At 38.7% G+C, this 13136-nt stretch overlaps 1 protein-coding gene across 1 annotated transcript in view; it reads left to right on the top strand.

Moving 5' to 3' along the window:
• Positions 1–13136, top strand: part of LOC134609333 (early endosome antigen 1-like) — a 61835-nt gene that overhangs the window by 43539 nt on the left and 5160 nt on the right. Inside the window, exon 10 of the mRNA XM_063453014.1 lies at positions 3292–3459. Within this exon, the coding sequence (XP_063309084.1) occupies positions 3292–3459 (168 nt within the window). The remainder of the gene's footprint in view (positions 1–3291; positions 3460–13136) is intronic.

The following is a 13136-nucleotide window of genomic DNA, read 5'->3' on the forward strand; positions in this document are numbered from 1 at the left end:
AGTGAGAACTATGAATAAGGATACAAAGTAATGGTTAGGAGACATAATGGTGTTAGCAGCTAGAGAAAGTATAGCATAGAGGAGTTATAGTATGGGTATGAAAGCGTAATAACCTGAGAAGTGTTACAAATACTGTATGTAGTGATTTAAAGAGCTGTATCTTTATTGCAAGAGTTAATAGGAATCTTGATAGAGTTGTAGGTTTGCTTTGGTTTGTCAGCAAAGCAATATGAATTACATAGTTGTCCACCCGAAAGAAAGGCAATGAAGAAAATATAGATTATTATGTGTTACTAGCAGACATGCACGGATACAATATAACTAAATCACAAGCAATGGCGTACACACAATCCATGGGACCCCAGTGCGAAACTGATCCGTGGTCCGTGCCCCCACACAATCCATATCCATCGGGTGGCCCTGACAGCATGGGCCACCCGATGGACCCCGCGGTTTACCGCGTGGGCCGGGGGCCGCAAAATGTGGCAGCAGGCCTGGTACCCGGTCGCAGGGGTCCGCAAGACAGCCGGGCCCACTGGAGTGCCGGGCCCGGTCGCAGCTGCAGCCCCTGCAACCATGGTATGTACGCCGCTGATCACAAGAGTGGGGAATGAAACCTTGTCCTTTTTTTGTGGTTGCACCAATAGGCTTGTGCATCTGTAAAAATAACAAAATACATAGCAAGTGCGCTCCACAAATAGAGGAAACAAACGTTCCTATAAAAAGATATATACCTTTAATAAAACATTACCAGCTAAAACAATGAATAAATTAAATAACTCTTAGGTGGGACCGATAACACACTAAATAGACGATGTATCCAATTCTAACATTGGTTCATAACATATACTTCCCTAAAACTGCAACAGTTTCAATTAATACAGAAGCAGCATGTTGCAGTCCAAAGGGAAAGTAGATGTGAAGACAAAGGGGGTGGAGCAACTAAGTGTTCCAAACCTTGCTGAGAAACCCTTTTATAGCATTGCATGTAAATTGTATAAAAACCGTAGGTAATGTAAGATACTGGATAAATACCCCTAAGAGAAAAATGTTATATACAAAAACAATATTTACGTTGAAAAGTATATATAAAAAAAAAAGCAATGTAGGCAGTAAACCATAGATATACTTGATGGATATCAGCACACCAGACAATCAATATAAATAGATAACAGAGAGGAGAACGGCACTGTGACTACGCGCGTTTCGTCCTGTTCACAGGACTTTCTCAAGTTTGTGGATCCGTACAGCAAAGACCATTGCCACACTCTTAAGTTACTTTGAAAGCATAACTGAATTAAGATGTAGTAAACAGTACAGGATTCGTAAGAACACAGCAGCATTAGATGGTCTTTAACAACTACACCATTTATAACCACGCAGATCAGGTGTAGCAGAGAGTGGGGTCAAAACCAGTAAGTATTAGAGAATACCAAACACAGTCAAGTAAGCCGGGTCATGTACCTGGAATGCCAAGTAGATAGGAAGAGTATTATTCAAAACAGTGTTTAGAATGTTGAATGCCATTTAAATAATCACCGTAATGGTGCTGTGTTTGCATAGATTTGGGATTATCGGGGACAGTGTTAGCAGGGAAGGAAGCCCCGGCCAATGACGGCTCTGAAGATGTAAAACTAAAAAAAAGTTATATTGCTGATCCATCAATCTAAAATCATGATTTATTATTATTATCAGTGGTTCTGTAATGGTGCTGGACTCTTGAATAAAGTCAACATGTAAATCAGGATCATGGGTTCATGGATTCATCAGGAGAGGTCATTGAAGTACATACAGACAGTTTAGGAGCTAAAAGGAGACATCAATAAAACACATTCTCGTCTTGTGTACATGGAAGGATTTGGTTTACACAAAGATTTATAGATGGCTATAGAGAACCAATTATACTCATTGTATAGGGAAATGGGATTATTTGAAGAGGCATAGTAGGAACTAGCACAACAAATGGCTTACCAAGTTAATGACCCAGCATGTATATTTAGTGCATTTACAAAAACAAACCTTTCTATGACATAAAGTGGTATTGCTGTGTCTTCTGGACTTCAGTGTTTCCTTGGCCATCTTCACTGCTGCTATGATTCTGCCACTCTTAGAGCTTCATCTATTCATACATAAGCATACAATACAGGAGTTTTTGGCGACTCCATGAGAACACAGGATCTTACAGATCTCATGAATTATTTGTTTTACAAACTTGTTTTATTCGTTTTACATAAATCTATTATAATTGTATATAGTAGTTCCTGTTAATTGTTTTATTAACATCGATAACTATAGACATATCGATATTGTAAATTCGGATGGATACTCCACCCAAGTTTCCCCTCTCCATTTATTTATTGTTCATGTTAATGATTGTTATTTTTTATTGTATTATAATGTTAAATAGCTAATAAAAAACTATTTGAAAAGAATGCACAGATCTGGCATCTGATGGGAGATTATAGCAGCAGGAACTCTGCTCATTTGACCAAAATCCGATCCTGCATGAGACAAACTATTATGTACAGCGCAATGGAATTTGCTGGCGCTATATAAATAATATAATAATTAAAATTATTCTTAAAATGTTATTATGCAGATAATGGAAACAGTATTCAAATCTGAAGCTCCTGCATTTACTGCAAATCTCAGTTGTAGTTGAGTTATCAGCTTTCTCCTTCAGAAAACAGTTGAACTACAACTGTCAGAAATCTAAATATGAGTGTCACATCTCTGGAATTCCCAACATTGAATAAAAAAATGTAAAATCACTTAGAACATGTGACAGTTTCTCTTTAAGTGATTACACAACGTACAACTATTAAAGGAGAAAAAAAGAGAATGGTACAGTTTGGAAGGGAGGGAAAGAAAAGCTGGGCTTATAGCGCAAAACTATATATTATTTCTCATAAGAATCATATTTTTTTTTTTAAATCACACTGCATAACTAACTGTAACTTAATGCAAACATTCCGTCAAACATTTAGGTGTGAGTAGTGTCCCTTTAAGACCGATGAATCCACAGTCTAGCTGTCTGCTCACTCTGCTTAGTTTTGTATTTCACACTATGTATGCATAACACAGAGTGTAATAGTTGAAATAATTAGCATAATTATGTTTAATGAAACATGCATATGCTGATTTACACTGGAAATGAATTTACAATTCACTCCCTCATTGTTATAAATGATTTAGCGCCACTATTCTGCCCCTTTATGGCACTGGAGGGAATTGAAGTGCACTTTGCCAAAGCCAGTGAATGGAAGTTTAATGTGATTACTCTATCAATAGATGCTGCATGTACAACAAGGAAGGAAGTCTGTGGAGCTGAATGGAAGTTCCCTTCGGAGCCAGCTGACAGATTTAGAAAATGAGCACTCGAGAGTGAAACTGGAAAACTCCCAGCTGCGCATGGACAAGGCTAATTTGGTGAAACATATAGCTCAGCTGCATAAGCAGGTATACTACTTGGCTTTAGTTTAACTTGCTGCTTGCTGCCATAGCCTGCAAGATTAACTTGCTGCTTGCTGCCTGTCACAATGTTAAACATTGAAGAAAGCTAAGAGCAGGACATTCCTTGCACAGCATGTAGTGCTTGATATGGCGTTCCAATGCAAATTACAGCTGGTGAAAGAATGAGCTTATATATAGTTGCCAAAACATTTTTTAAAAATTCCAGGGACACTGCAGCACAGCTATCAATTACTACCGTACCTTGAAAATGTACCACGCCCACTGCCCACTATGTCCAACCTACATAATTAATCTCCGCCAACTTATCATAGTGCATGTTACAGGGTCTACTCAATAAAGAGATAATTACAGGGAATTGAGATGGTAATTTTAAACGTAAGGCCAAAGTAGCCAAAATTTGGAAAAATCTGAAAAATTCTCCCATTCAGCTATAGTATTCCGGCCTAAAGTTTGAAATTCCCAGCTTAATTCCCTGCAATTCTCTCTTTACTGACACAGTATACAGGTATACAGTAAGCACACAAGCTCACTGATACACAGGCTCAAAGACAGACAAGTTTACTGACACAAAACACAAACTCATTAATACACACATATAGGCTCACTGACAGACAAAACTCTGACTCACACACAAGCTTACTACAGACAAATTCATTTGTATAGACACACAAGGCTCACTACAGACTAGCTCAGTGACACACACAAGCTTACTACAGAAAAGCTCACTAAATACAAGCTTACTGACACACACAAGCTCACTACAGCCAAGCTCACTGACACACACAAGCAGTGCCATCTTAACAGCGACAGCGTTATGGGCCCCTGGGGAAAAAGCAGTGCACTGTGGCCCTCCCTACACAACAACTCACAGGAATAAAAATTAAATTATCAATAAAAATTAAGCTTCTATTTATTGATACCTCCAACAAATGCAATACATACACACACACACAGACTGCTGAACACATTTACATACAGACTGCTGAATACACACACACCGGCTGCTGAATATACGCACACACACCGACTGCGGAATACACACACAAAGCTAGTCAGAAATACGATTAGTAATGAGTAGGTCAACTATCAGTTAGAACCATATAGAGGTTAACACATGCAAATACAAAGATACACCTACAGACACACAGATAAACAAACACATATACAGGCATACAGACACTCAGATACACATGCAGATACAGACACACAAAGATACAGACACACATAATAATACACAGGCACACATGCAAAATGTTTTCTACCTTTTTGGCTTCGCTGAGGTCCAGTCTGCCGGCTAAGGCTGTTGGGAGTCAGAGGCTCTGCCACTCTGTGCTCCTCTCCTCTCTATTTTCTCCCTCTCGCATGGCTCAGTGTTTAACTGGGCGGAAGTGACATGTTCTCACTTACTCCCAGACTGCCATTATTAAAGGGGACCGGTTGCGCTATTAAAGGACCTTAGCACAAGACCGGGACCCTCAAGACACATTGCCATCAGGACACCCTGCATGGGCCACTTAGCTCGTGAACCCCAATGCAGCCACATCAGCTGCACGAACAGCAGTTCGCCGCTGGCTGGAATAGTTGCTGTTATTAACAGCCAGCACAACAGTGTCTAGGCTCTGACCGCCTGAGGTAAGTAGGTTTGGCACTACTTTTTGGTTTAATAGTGAAAGCCACTCAAACATAATGCTCACGTCTGCAGAGACTCTCAAAGTGTAGAGCCCAGGGCTGATGTCTCTCCCACCCTGGCCAAAGGTCAGTCATGGTTTATATGCATTTATATTACATGATCTGTTTTAATTTAATTATTTGCAAATTGTATTCCCCACATGTTCACCTGTAAGCTTCTTATCAGGCATGGCTTACTAGTTTGCCAAATTATATTTGACACTGATATGGACAGGGAAGTCTATTCACTTACAGGTTGATTCACTAAAGTCCAAATGCCCTGTATCAAATAGGGAAAAACCATCCGGTTGCATTTGGGGGCATTTGGCCTGCAAAATCCTTACATTGTACATGCAAATTACCAATGTCTGGATTTTGCAATTCAAAATTGGTCTGGACTTCAGTCACACCATAAGGCCGCTGAATGGTTGAAATCCAAATTATTTGCCCACTGGCAGTACTAGCCACTAAATAGTTCAAATAAATCTCAGAGGTACAACGGTTAATTATGTTGCGTCTAGCCAGTACTTGCTAGCCAAACACTAGGTCATCCCCCCTGAATATTATAATTAGAGCCCTCAATGTCACCAATGGTTGTGGGCTAGGGGGAGGACATTAGGCCTTCACCCTTTAATATTAATATAATGATTGGCAATGAGTAGAGGTCAGGGGAAGGACATTAGGTCCTCCCCACTGCATATTATAGTAGCCTCCACCTGCTGACCACGAGTAAGCTTACCACATTAGGATGTCCCCCCTGTTTATTTTAATAAATATCCCACCCTGCTGGCCACAGATTACTGTCACCCGATTACTTATTTAAAATCCCACACCCAGAGCCCAGTCACTAATTTTAAAAGTTTAATAGATATGCCCCCATCTTATGATATTAAGCCAGACACTGAATGCATTTTGGCGATTGCTGTAGATATGGGAGACCAAATTTCACCATATTTGGCTTTAGTAAATATGAGAATGGCCATTGGGGTCGAAATTCAGTAATCAAGACAAAATCCTTATCAGATCTCGCTCCCCTTGTCTTGTGCCTTCCTTAACACACATCTTTAACTTTTCAATTACTTGGTCTCTGTGACTATCCTCTTGTGGTTTTCCTCTTAGCTCTCCAAACGCTCATTCAGTGTCTCCTTTTCTAATGATTCCTTCTCCCTTCGTCCTGTCTCGGTTGGAGTCCCCCAAGGCTCTGTCCTTGGTTCCCTTCTATTTTCTCTTTATACTGCCTCTCTTGGCAAACTTATTACCTCATTTGGATTCCACTACCACCTGTAAGCTGATGACACTTACCGTCCTGCAATGTCTCACTGCTTGTCTTTCTTCCATCTCTGATTGGATATCCTCCCGCTCTCTGAAACTAAATCTCTCTAAAACTGAGCTCCTTGTCTTTCCTCCTCCTAATACCGATCCTCCTCTTTCACTCTCCCTTCAAGTTAGTGGTATCCACATAAGTCCATCCTTGCGAGCGCGCTCTCTTGGAGCGCAGGAAGATGCATGGAGATTCAGCACTGGAACAAAGACTTTGGTGTCAAATTGTTCTGACGGTAAGCCTGCACCATTGACCTCTTGGCACCATAACAACTTAATTTTGATGAAGTTTTACGGTGTCCGGAGGGTTCCTTTAAGTCGAATTAAATCTGTTATATCAAGGTTGGTGTTTAGTGAATAGACCCCAGTATTTAGAATAGTTTATGATAAGGCTTATAAATATATATGCTATAGCATTGCAAAGTCCTATAAAAAATTGTGAAATAAATAAAACAAGCAGAATATTATGCCCAAATCATGGTATAGCACATTAGTTTGAATGCTAGAATGTTCTTAAGAATCATGTTAACCAATGATTTTCAGATAGACTTGTAGACAATATTGTACATTGTATTATTCAAATTTGGGTACCAGATGTCAGTGCAGGGAGCCTCAGGGTTTGATCGTCAAACCTGAATTTCTGGTTTCCTTTCTATTTAATCCATGGGCAGCTGCTTTGACATGGGGGAGGGGGTCTGCTTAACACAACCTCAACATACATTTGTCCCCTTATCCTACTACAGTCTTAGATCTATGTTCGTATTTTCAATAAATCTTTATTATCATAGCTAAATAAATTTCACCAATTATCCCTGTGTATATTCAATCTTGTAGCTTCAAGTGTGATGAAATGAAAATTGCATGTGGATAATATTTTTCCATTTGGGGACAATACCACTATGAAAAATAATATAAATAGTATTTGTGCTTGATGATAATATTATTATAAGAAAAAAATAAAAACATTCTGTAGACATTAACTATAATGACTATATGTGTAGTGGTTTTGATGCCAGTATTACCCAGGCACCATTCCTCAGTAATGTGGCAAAACATTTTGCAATGGTTTGCCCTTTTACCTACATCCCCTCTAGATGCTGAGCATCCACTTGGCTGAGTGACACATTCCCAGCTTCTGCAGAGCAGCAGAATCCAAATTCCGATACCGCCGGTCATTCATTGGCTGAGAGCTTCAGCCAATCAGTGGCCCTCTGTGCATGGAATATGCCAGAACTCTAATGATGTACTAATGATGCTGCCGGAGGTGGAGTTACACTAGTGGCAGTAATATAACATATCTCTATAATTGCATTGTTTTATATTGAAATACGGCACATACAGATTCAAGTGCCATGAACACACTGGAACACTGAAGTGCTCATGATGCTTGGAGTAACCCTTTAAAGGATGATGCATAAGATGTATGGATCCATAAGATATATGGATCTAAATTACTTGGCTGATGATTAACTTTTAAATAGAACCTATTGATGTTGGGAAACAACAGTAAAGGAGGGCACGGGCTCCACCCACATACCGTTAAGCCCATCCAAACAAACATCACTCTATGAAGGCCCATCCAAAAAAACATCGCTCTACGAAGGGCCATCATTCTATTGTGCATTGCAGTCAGATAAGTCATATTTCTTAATTTGATTTAACAATAATAATTGTTACTGTAAACTTATGTTACAGATGATCTATATAAATTAAAAAAAAAGTAGCACTATTAGTACTCAGGTAGAAATTGCAAAGAATATGAGGAGGAGGAGGACATAAGTGGGGCAAGGGTCCACAAGTGGGGACATGGAGGAGGATCCAAATGGGGAAAGAGAGGAAAAGGAAATGAGGATGCAAGAGGAACATGGTAAGGGAGATAAGTGGGGAAAAGAAAAATCTAGAGAGAGGGATGCAAGGGGGAACGTGGAGTGGGACACACGAAGTGGATATGGGAAAGGGCACGAAAAAGGGGACATGAAGAGGAACACATTTTGGGAAACGGTTTATATTGAAATGGTAATTAAAGGGGGGGAATGGAGGTAGAGAAAAGTAGGGGTAGGGAAGAAATTTTGCATGGGGACACAAGGAATATAGGCAGATACACACACACACATACATTGAAAGATACACACAGTGACACTCAGATACACAGTGACACAGGTAAACACAGTGCACATACATACAGATACACAATGGCACATACACACATTAGATACACACAGTGACACAAACAATGACACACAGATACAAACCCTCAGATACACACAGTGACACATACACACAGTGACACAAAGATTTCACACAGATTTATACACACACACACTGTCAAATACACACATGCCATTTTTAATCTTTGCCGTCACCCTCCTGTTAGCATACCTGTTGTCTGCAGGAAGGTGACTTGCTAGCTGAGGCTGGTGTGTGTGTGGGGGGAGCTGCTCACTGCCAGGTGAATCACTGTGGAACCCCAATTTGCTAGTGTTGTGATCGTGACTTAAATATGAATATTAATCTCTTAATACATAATAATTAAGCAATACGGAACAACATTAATATTTTTATAGTTCATGGTATTATGGTCGAATATGTGGATAGAAAATACACAAAACGTTGTAATATTAAATGTATATTTAATATAACTATAATAAATAAACAGATGCTAGCAGAATGTCAATGTACCAAATAAACAGATGCTAGCAGAATGTCAATTTACCACAATAATTATACAATACAAAATTACTTACAAAAGGTTACTAAATGTTTTACAAAAGGCTATTACAATTGCTAAATGTTACAATGGATTTATTTTACTTACAAGGCCCCAGCCCTTTGGCTGGGGTAAGTCAGAGCTGGTACTACATCTTAGGTCCAGTCAGGTACAGGCAAAAAGAGCCAGAGTTTCTCCTACATCTGGTTTTTATTCAGTGTAAGTAGGCTGGCCTGTGATGTCACTGCCAGAAGCACATGTCTTCCTACACACTGCCCCTAGTGGTGCCTCCAAAGCATTACACTAAATATGCTTTCTTTATGATGTAAAGTCATTAATTAATAGATACCATTACAAACCACCCTTTGACTTATGTCATAAAACAAGCATTTATAAAACCAGTACATTTTGAATCTTCCCCATTTTAACACTACCTGCCCTACAACAAAACCCACCTTTTGAAGAACGATACCCATTTACCCATTAATTATTACCCATTCACATTTTATTTCTTATATAAATGTTCACCATTGAGCACATGCATTACCAGTTGGGAAACCTTGGCCTAAAGTAGGCACATACCCACCCTTATAATAATGAACAACTCAAACCATGTTTTATTAGATTAACCAATGATATTGTGTTCATGTGAGGATGTGTTTTGGAGCTTAATATAGTATTAGACACCACAAACTCATAACACCTATGAATCATGGCACCGACCGACTCGATTTCTGTAGCCTCTGGCTGGTCTGTGTGCCTGGAATTTTCACAAACATTAGTCCTGGAAACTGGATACTCTATTCTTCGACAGTCTCATAGAACATACGCATAGAGACAGGGATGAATGAAATAATTTGAGCAAACAAGGACGTAGGATTTTTGTATTTACAGTTCATGTGTGCAGGGACTTCTGTGTGTTTGTGGTCAATTGTCACAGTATCCTGCTCTGGCTGTATTATTTTACCTACTCCCATCACTCGCAGCTTCAGTATTTCTTCTAATAACAGTTCATGTGATCAAGGACTTTTGTGTGTTTGTGGTCACATTGTTTTGTTTTTTCTTTCTTTATACCATTAACCACCATGACGTAACAGTTTCCTGCTCCTGATGCATTTTGTTCCGACTCTCACCACTCTTAGCTGCAATTTTTTTTTTTCTCCTTACAGCAACAGTTGAGCACAGTGTCCAGTGCTTCTTCTTAAAATATCCTTGCTTGAAAGTTCTTGAATGAAAACACAGGCAATGACGAACACAAACATAAATGGCAAATAACTGTGCCAATCATCACAAGTACCATTTGATTGTGGTGTCTTAACCATATTTTTCCCTATGGCGTTTGGATAAATACCTACACACCTCTCTTCACATCCAGCACACTCCTGATTCAGAGATAAACACAATATCACTGCTGTATCTACCAATTTAACCCAAACACTCGTTATTACTGCTGCATTTACCAATTTAATCTAAACACTCGTTATCACTGCTGTATTTAACCAATTTAATCTAAACATTAACCAAAACAATTACATTCCTATTTACCACCCTTCTACTTAAACATGTATAGATAACCCAAAATGCCTACTTTCTCTTATCCCTCTTATCACTCTTCCGTTTTTTGTTTGTTTTTTTGAACTGCAACCACTCATGCACTTTACACAGACACAAATCAAGCACCTACTGGACAATGGGGTTCCCTCGTTAGAGCCCTCCCACCCCAGTTTGGTTTACACAAAAAAATACCCCCTGGTCCCTATGGGTCAATTCCCCCCTTTCCCAGGCAAGCATACATACATACAACAATAATACATAAGGGTTTCAATTGCAATACAATCACTAGAAATAAGAGAATAGTATGCACCAAAATCATAGCATAGACATGTTAAATAGACAATAAAATAAAACATTCAATAGCTCATCAAAGGTCAACATTTAGACACTGGTCTCCATCTGATATTCTATATGTGTTCCAATGTCCACCTCTGGTTTCTGCTACATCTGAAAAGGTTAGAAAACAGATCAGGATTACTTTCCTAGTCACTTATAGCGTATACTGCAAATATTTTACTTAGCATATATATATATATATATATACACACACAGACATCTAAACACATTCCTTCAGCTTTTCATTTTATAAACAATTTTTTCAACAAGATTACTTTCTTAATTTTTTTACAAGGCTCTTAAAAAACAATAAGCTAATAGCTGCTTTCTGCATCTTCTCTGCAATTCAGGAAACACATTTCTAGCCAACCTAAACATGTTTAATAACTCTCCACCCTTTGGTTAAATTATAGAGGAGTGAACCACAACACCTCTTCCGCCTCTGAAAGGATATAGGTCAATATGTCTCAAAGTTCAACACTTCTGACAGCTATGAGTGACTCCCTATTAATTTCTAGCCTTTCCACGGACATGCTTGCACCTCGCGGCTAAGGGCCTGCACAACTAACCATCCTGTGATGGCAGTGGCTTTCCGCATGGGGGTGACCGCCCCCGCAAAATTATAGAGGAGCAAACATACAGCAGCCTCTTTTCCGGCTCGATTAAAGGTTCTGGGCCAATATGTCGGCAATTTAACCAGTACACTCACGTATCACTTATTGTATATTTCCTGGTCTCTCAGGAATTTCTATTAAATAGCGTATCCCCTTCCCAGGGCAATATACAACAAAAACTAGTCACCAAGGGTCTCTATGGTCATGATAGGCCGCCCTACCACTAGTGTAATACGCCCTTTTTAAAATATATTTCCTGGTCTCTCAGAGATTTAGCCTATCCCTTTCCCAGAGCAATATATATAAACAATTACAAATAAGTTACAAAACGCTACTTATAAGTAATACAGGGTTTCAAATAATATAATAATACAGGATAGAACTGCACAACAACTATTGGGTATGCTCCCCCTTATCCGGACACGTTTAAATACCCCCTAGCTCAGGTTCCCCACCCGCTACTGTAACTAAAATCACAGCCCACGTTATGGAGGTTCACCCGCTAGGCAGATACACCCTAATTCAAAGCATGGAAATATTAAAATCAGTTATAGATGGCTTCTAAAATAATATAAATCTTAATCTGAGCCCATACACTTACTTTGTTAAAAATGCTAACTTGTTAAAATATTCAGACTAAATAGGACAAAGGAATTAGTTTACCATTTTTTCAGTTCATTTGTTACCAGTTCCTGAAATTCCATCATATGTCCAGTAATTCCTTAGTCCTGGATAATAAAGCTGAAAAACACTCCACAAATTGATTAGTTTAGGGAATTACATTTACAAAATAATGCATCCTTTACTATGCAGTTTATTTTCTCATACAGGTAAGACTACCCGCCCCCAACAAGGACAAATTCTCCCCCAGCTGTAACTGAAAAGGATGGTCTCTTACCTCACCAACCATCCCCCAAACATGTGCTTCACTGTTTTGACTATGATATACACTACATGTTCACACAACTGTTAAATTAAAAAGGTGGTCTTTCCTTCATGAGTCATAATCACATATATATATATCCATACTAATATTCTATGTATACGCTCACATAAATCTAATATTCGCTCAATCTGCTTTACTAAACTTATCTTTTTCTTAACTACTAATTTAATTAGTTTAGTCCAAATATCTTTTCAACTAAACAAATCCTTGAATGCCAAACAAATGTAAATGTGTACACAAACAAACAGGGTCCAGTAACCAGCAATAAAAACCTGATGAACAGGTTTAGTGAAAAGTCTTTTTCTATGCAAATGGTATTCACACCATGTGGTCAATGGTGGATTGAAACCCACATGGTCAGACAAAAAGTAAAATAGTTTTATTTGTATTTATTTTTTCTATATAAAAATGACCAAAGATTGGTAAAACGTAACAAGCAACACAATAATTAATCACTATGTTCTACAACAAGAGATACCTTAAAAACAAATATCTAATCCCTATCTACTATCTGCAT

This window comes from Pelobates fuscus, chromosome 4, assembly GCF_036172605.1.
Source record: "Pelobates fuscus isolate aPelFus1 chromosome 4, aPelFus1.pri, whole genome shotgun sequence".
Lineage (NCBI taxonomy): Eukaryota > Metazoa > Chordata > Amphibia > Anura > Pelobatidae > Pelobates > Pelobates fuscus.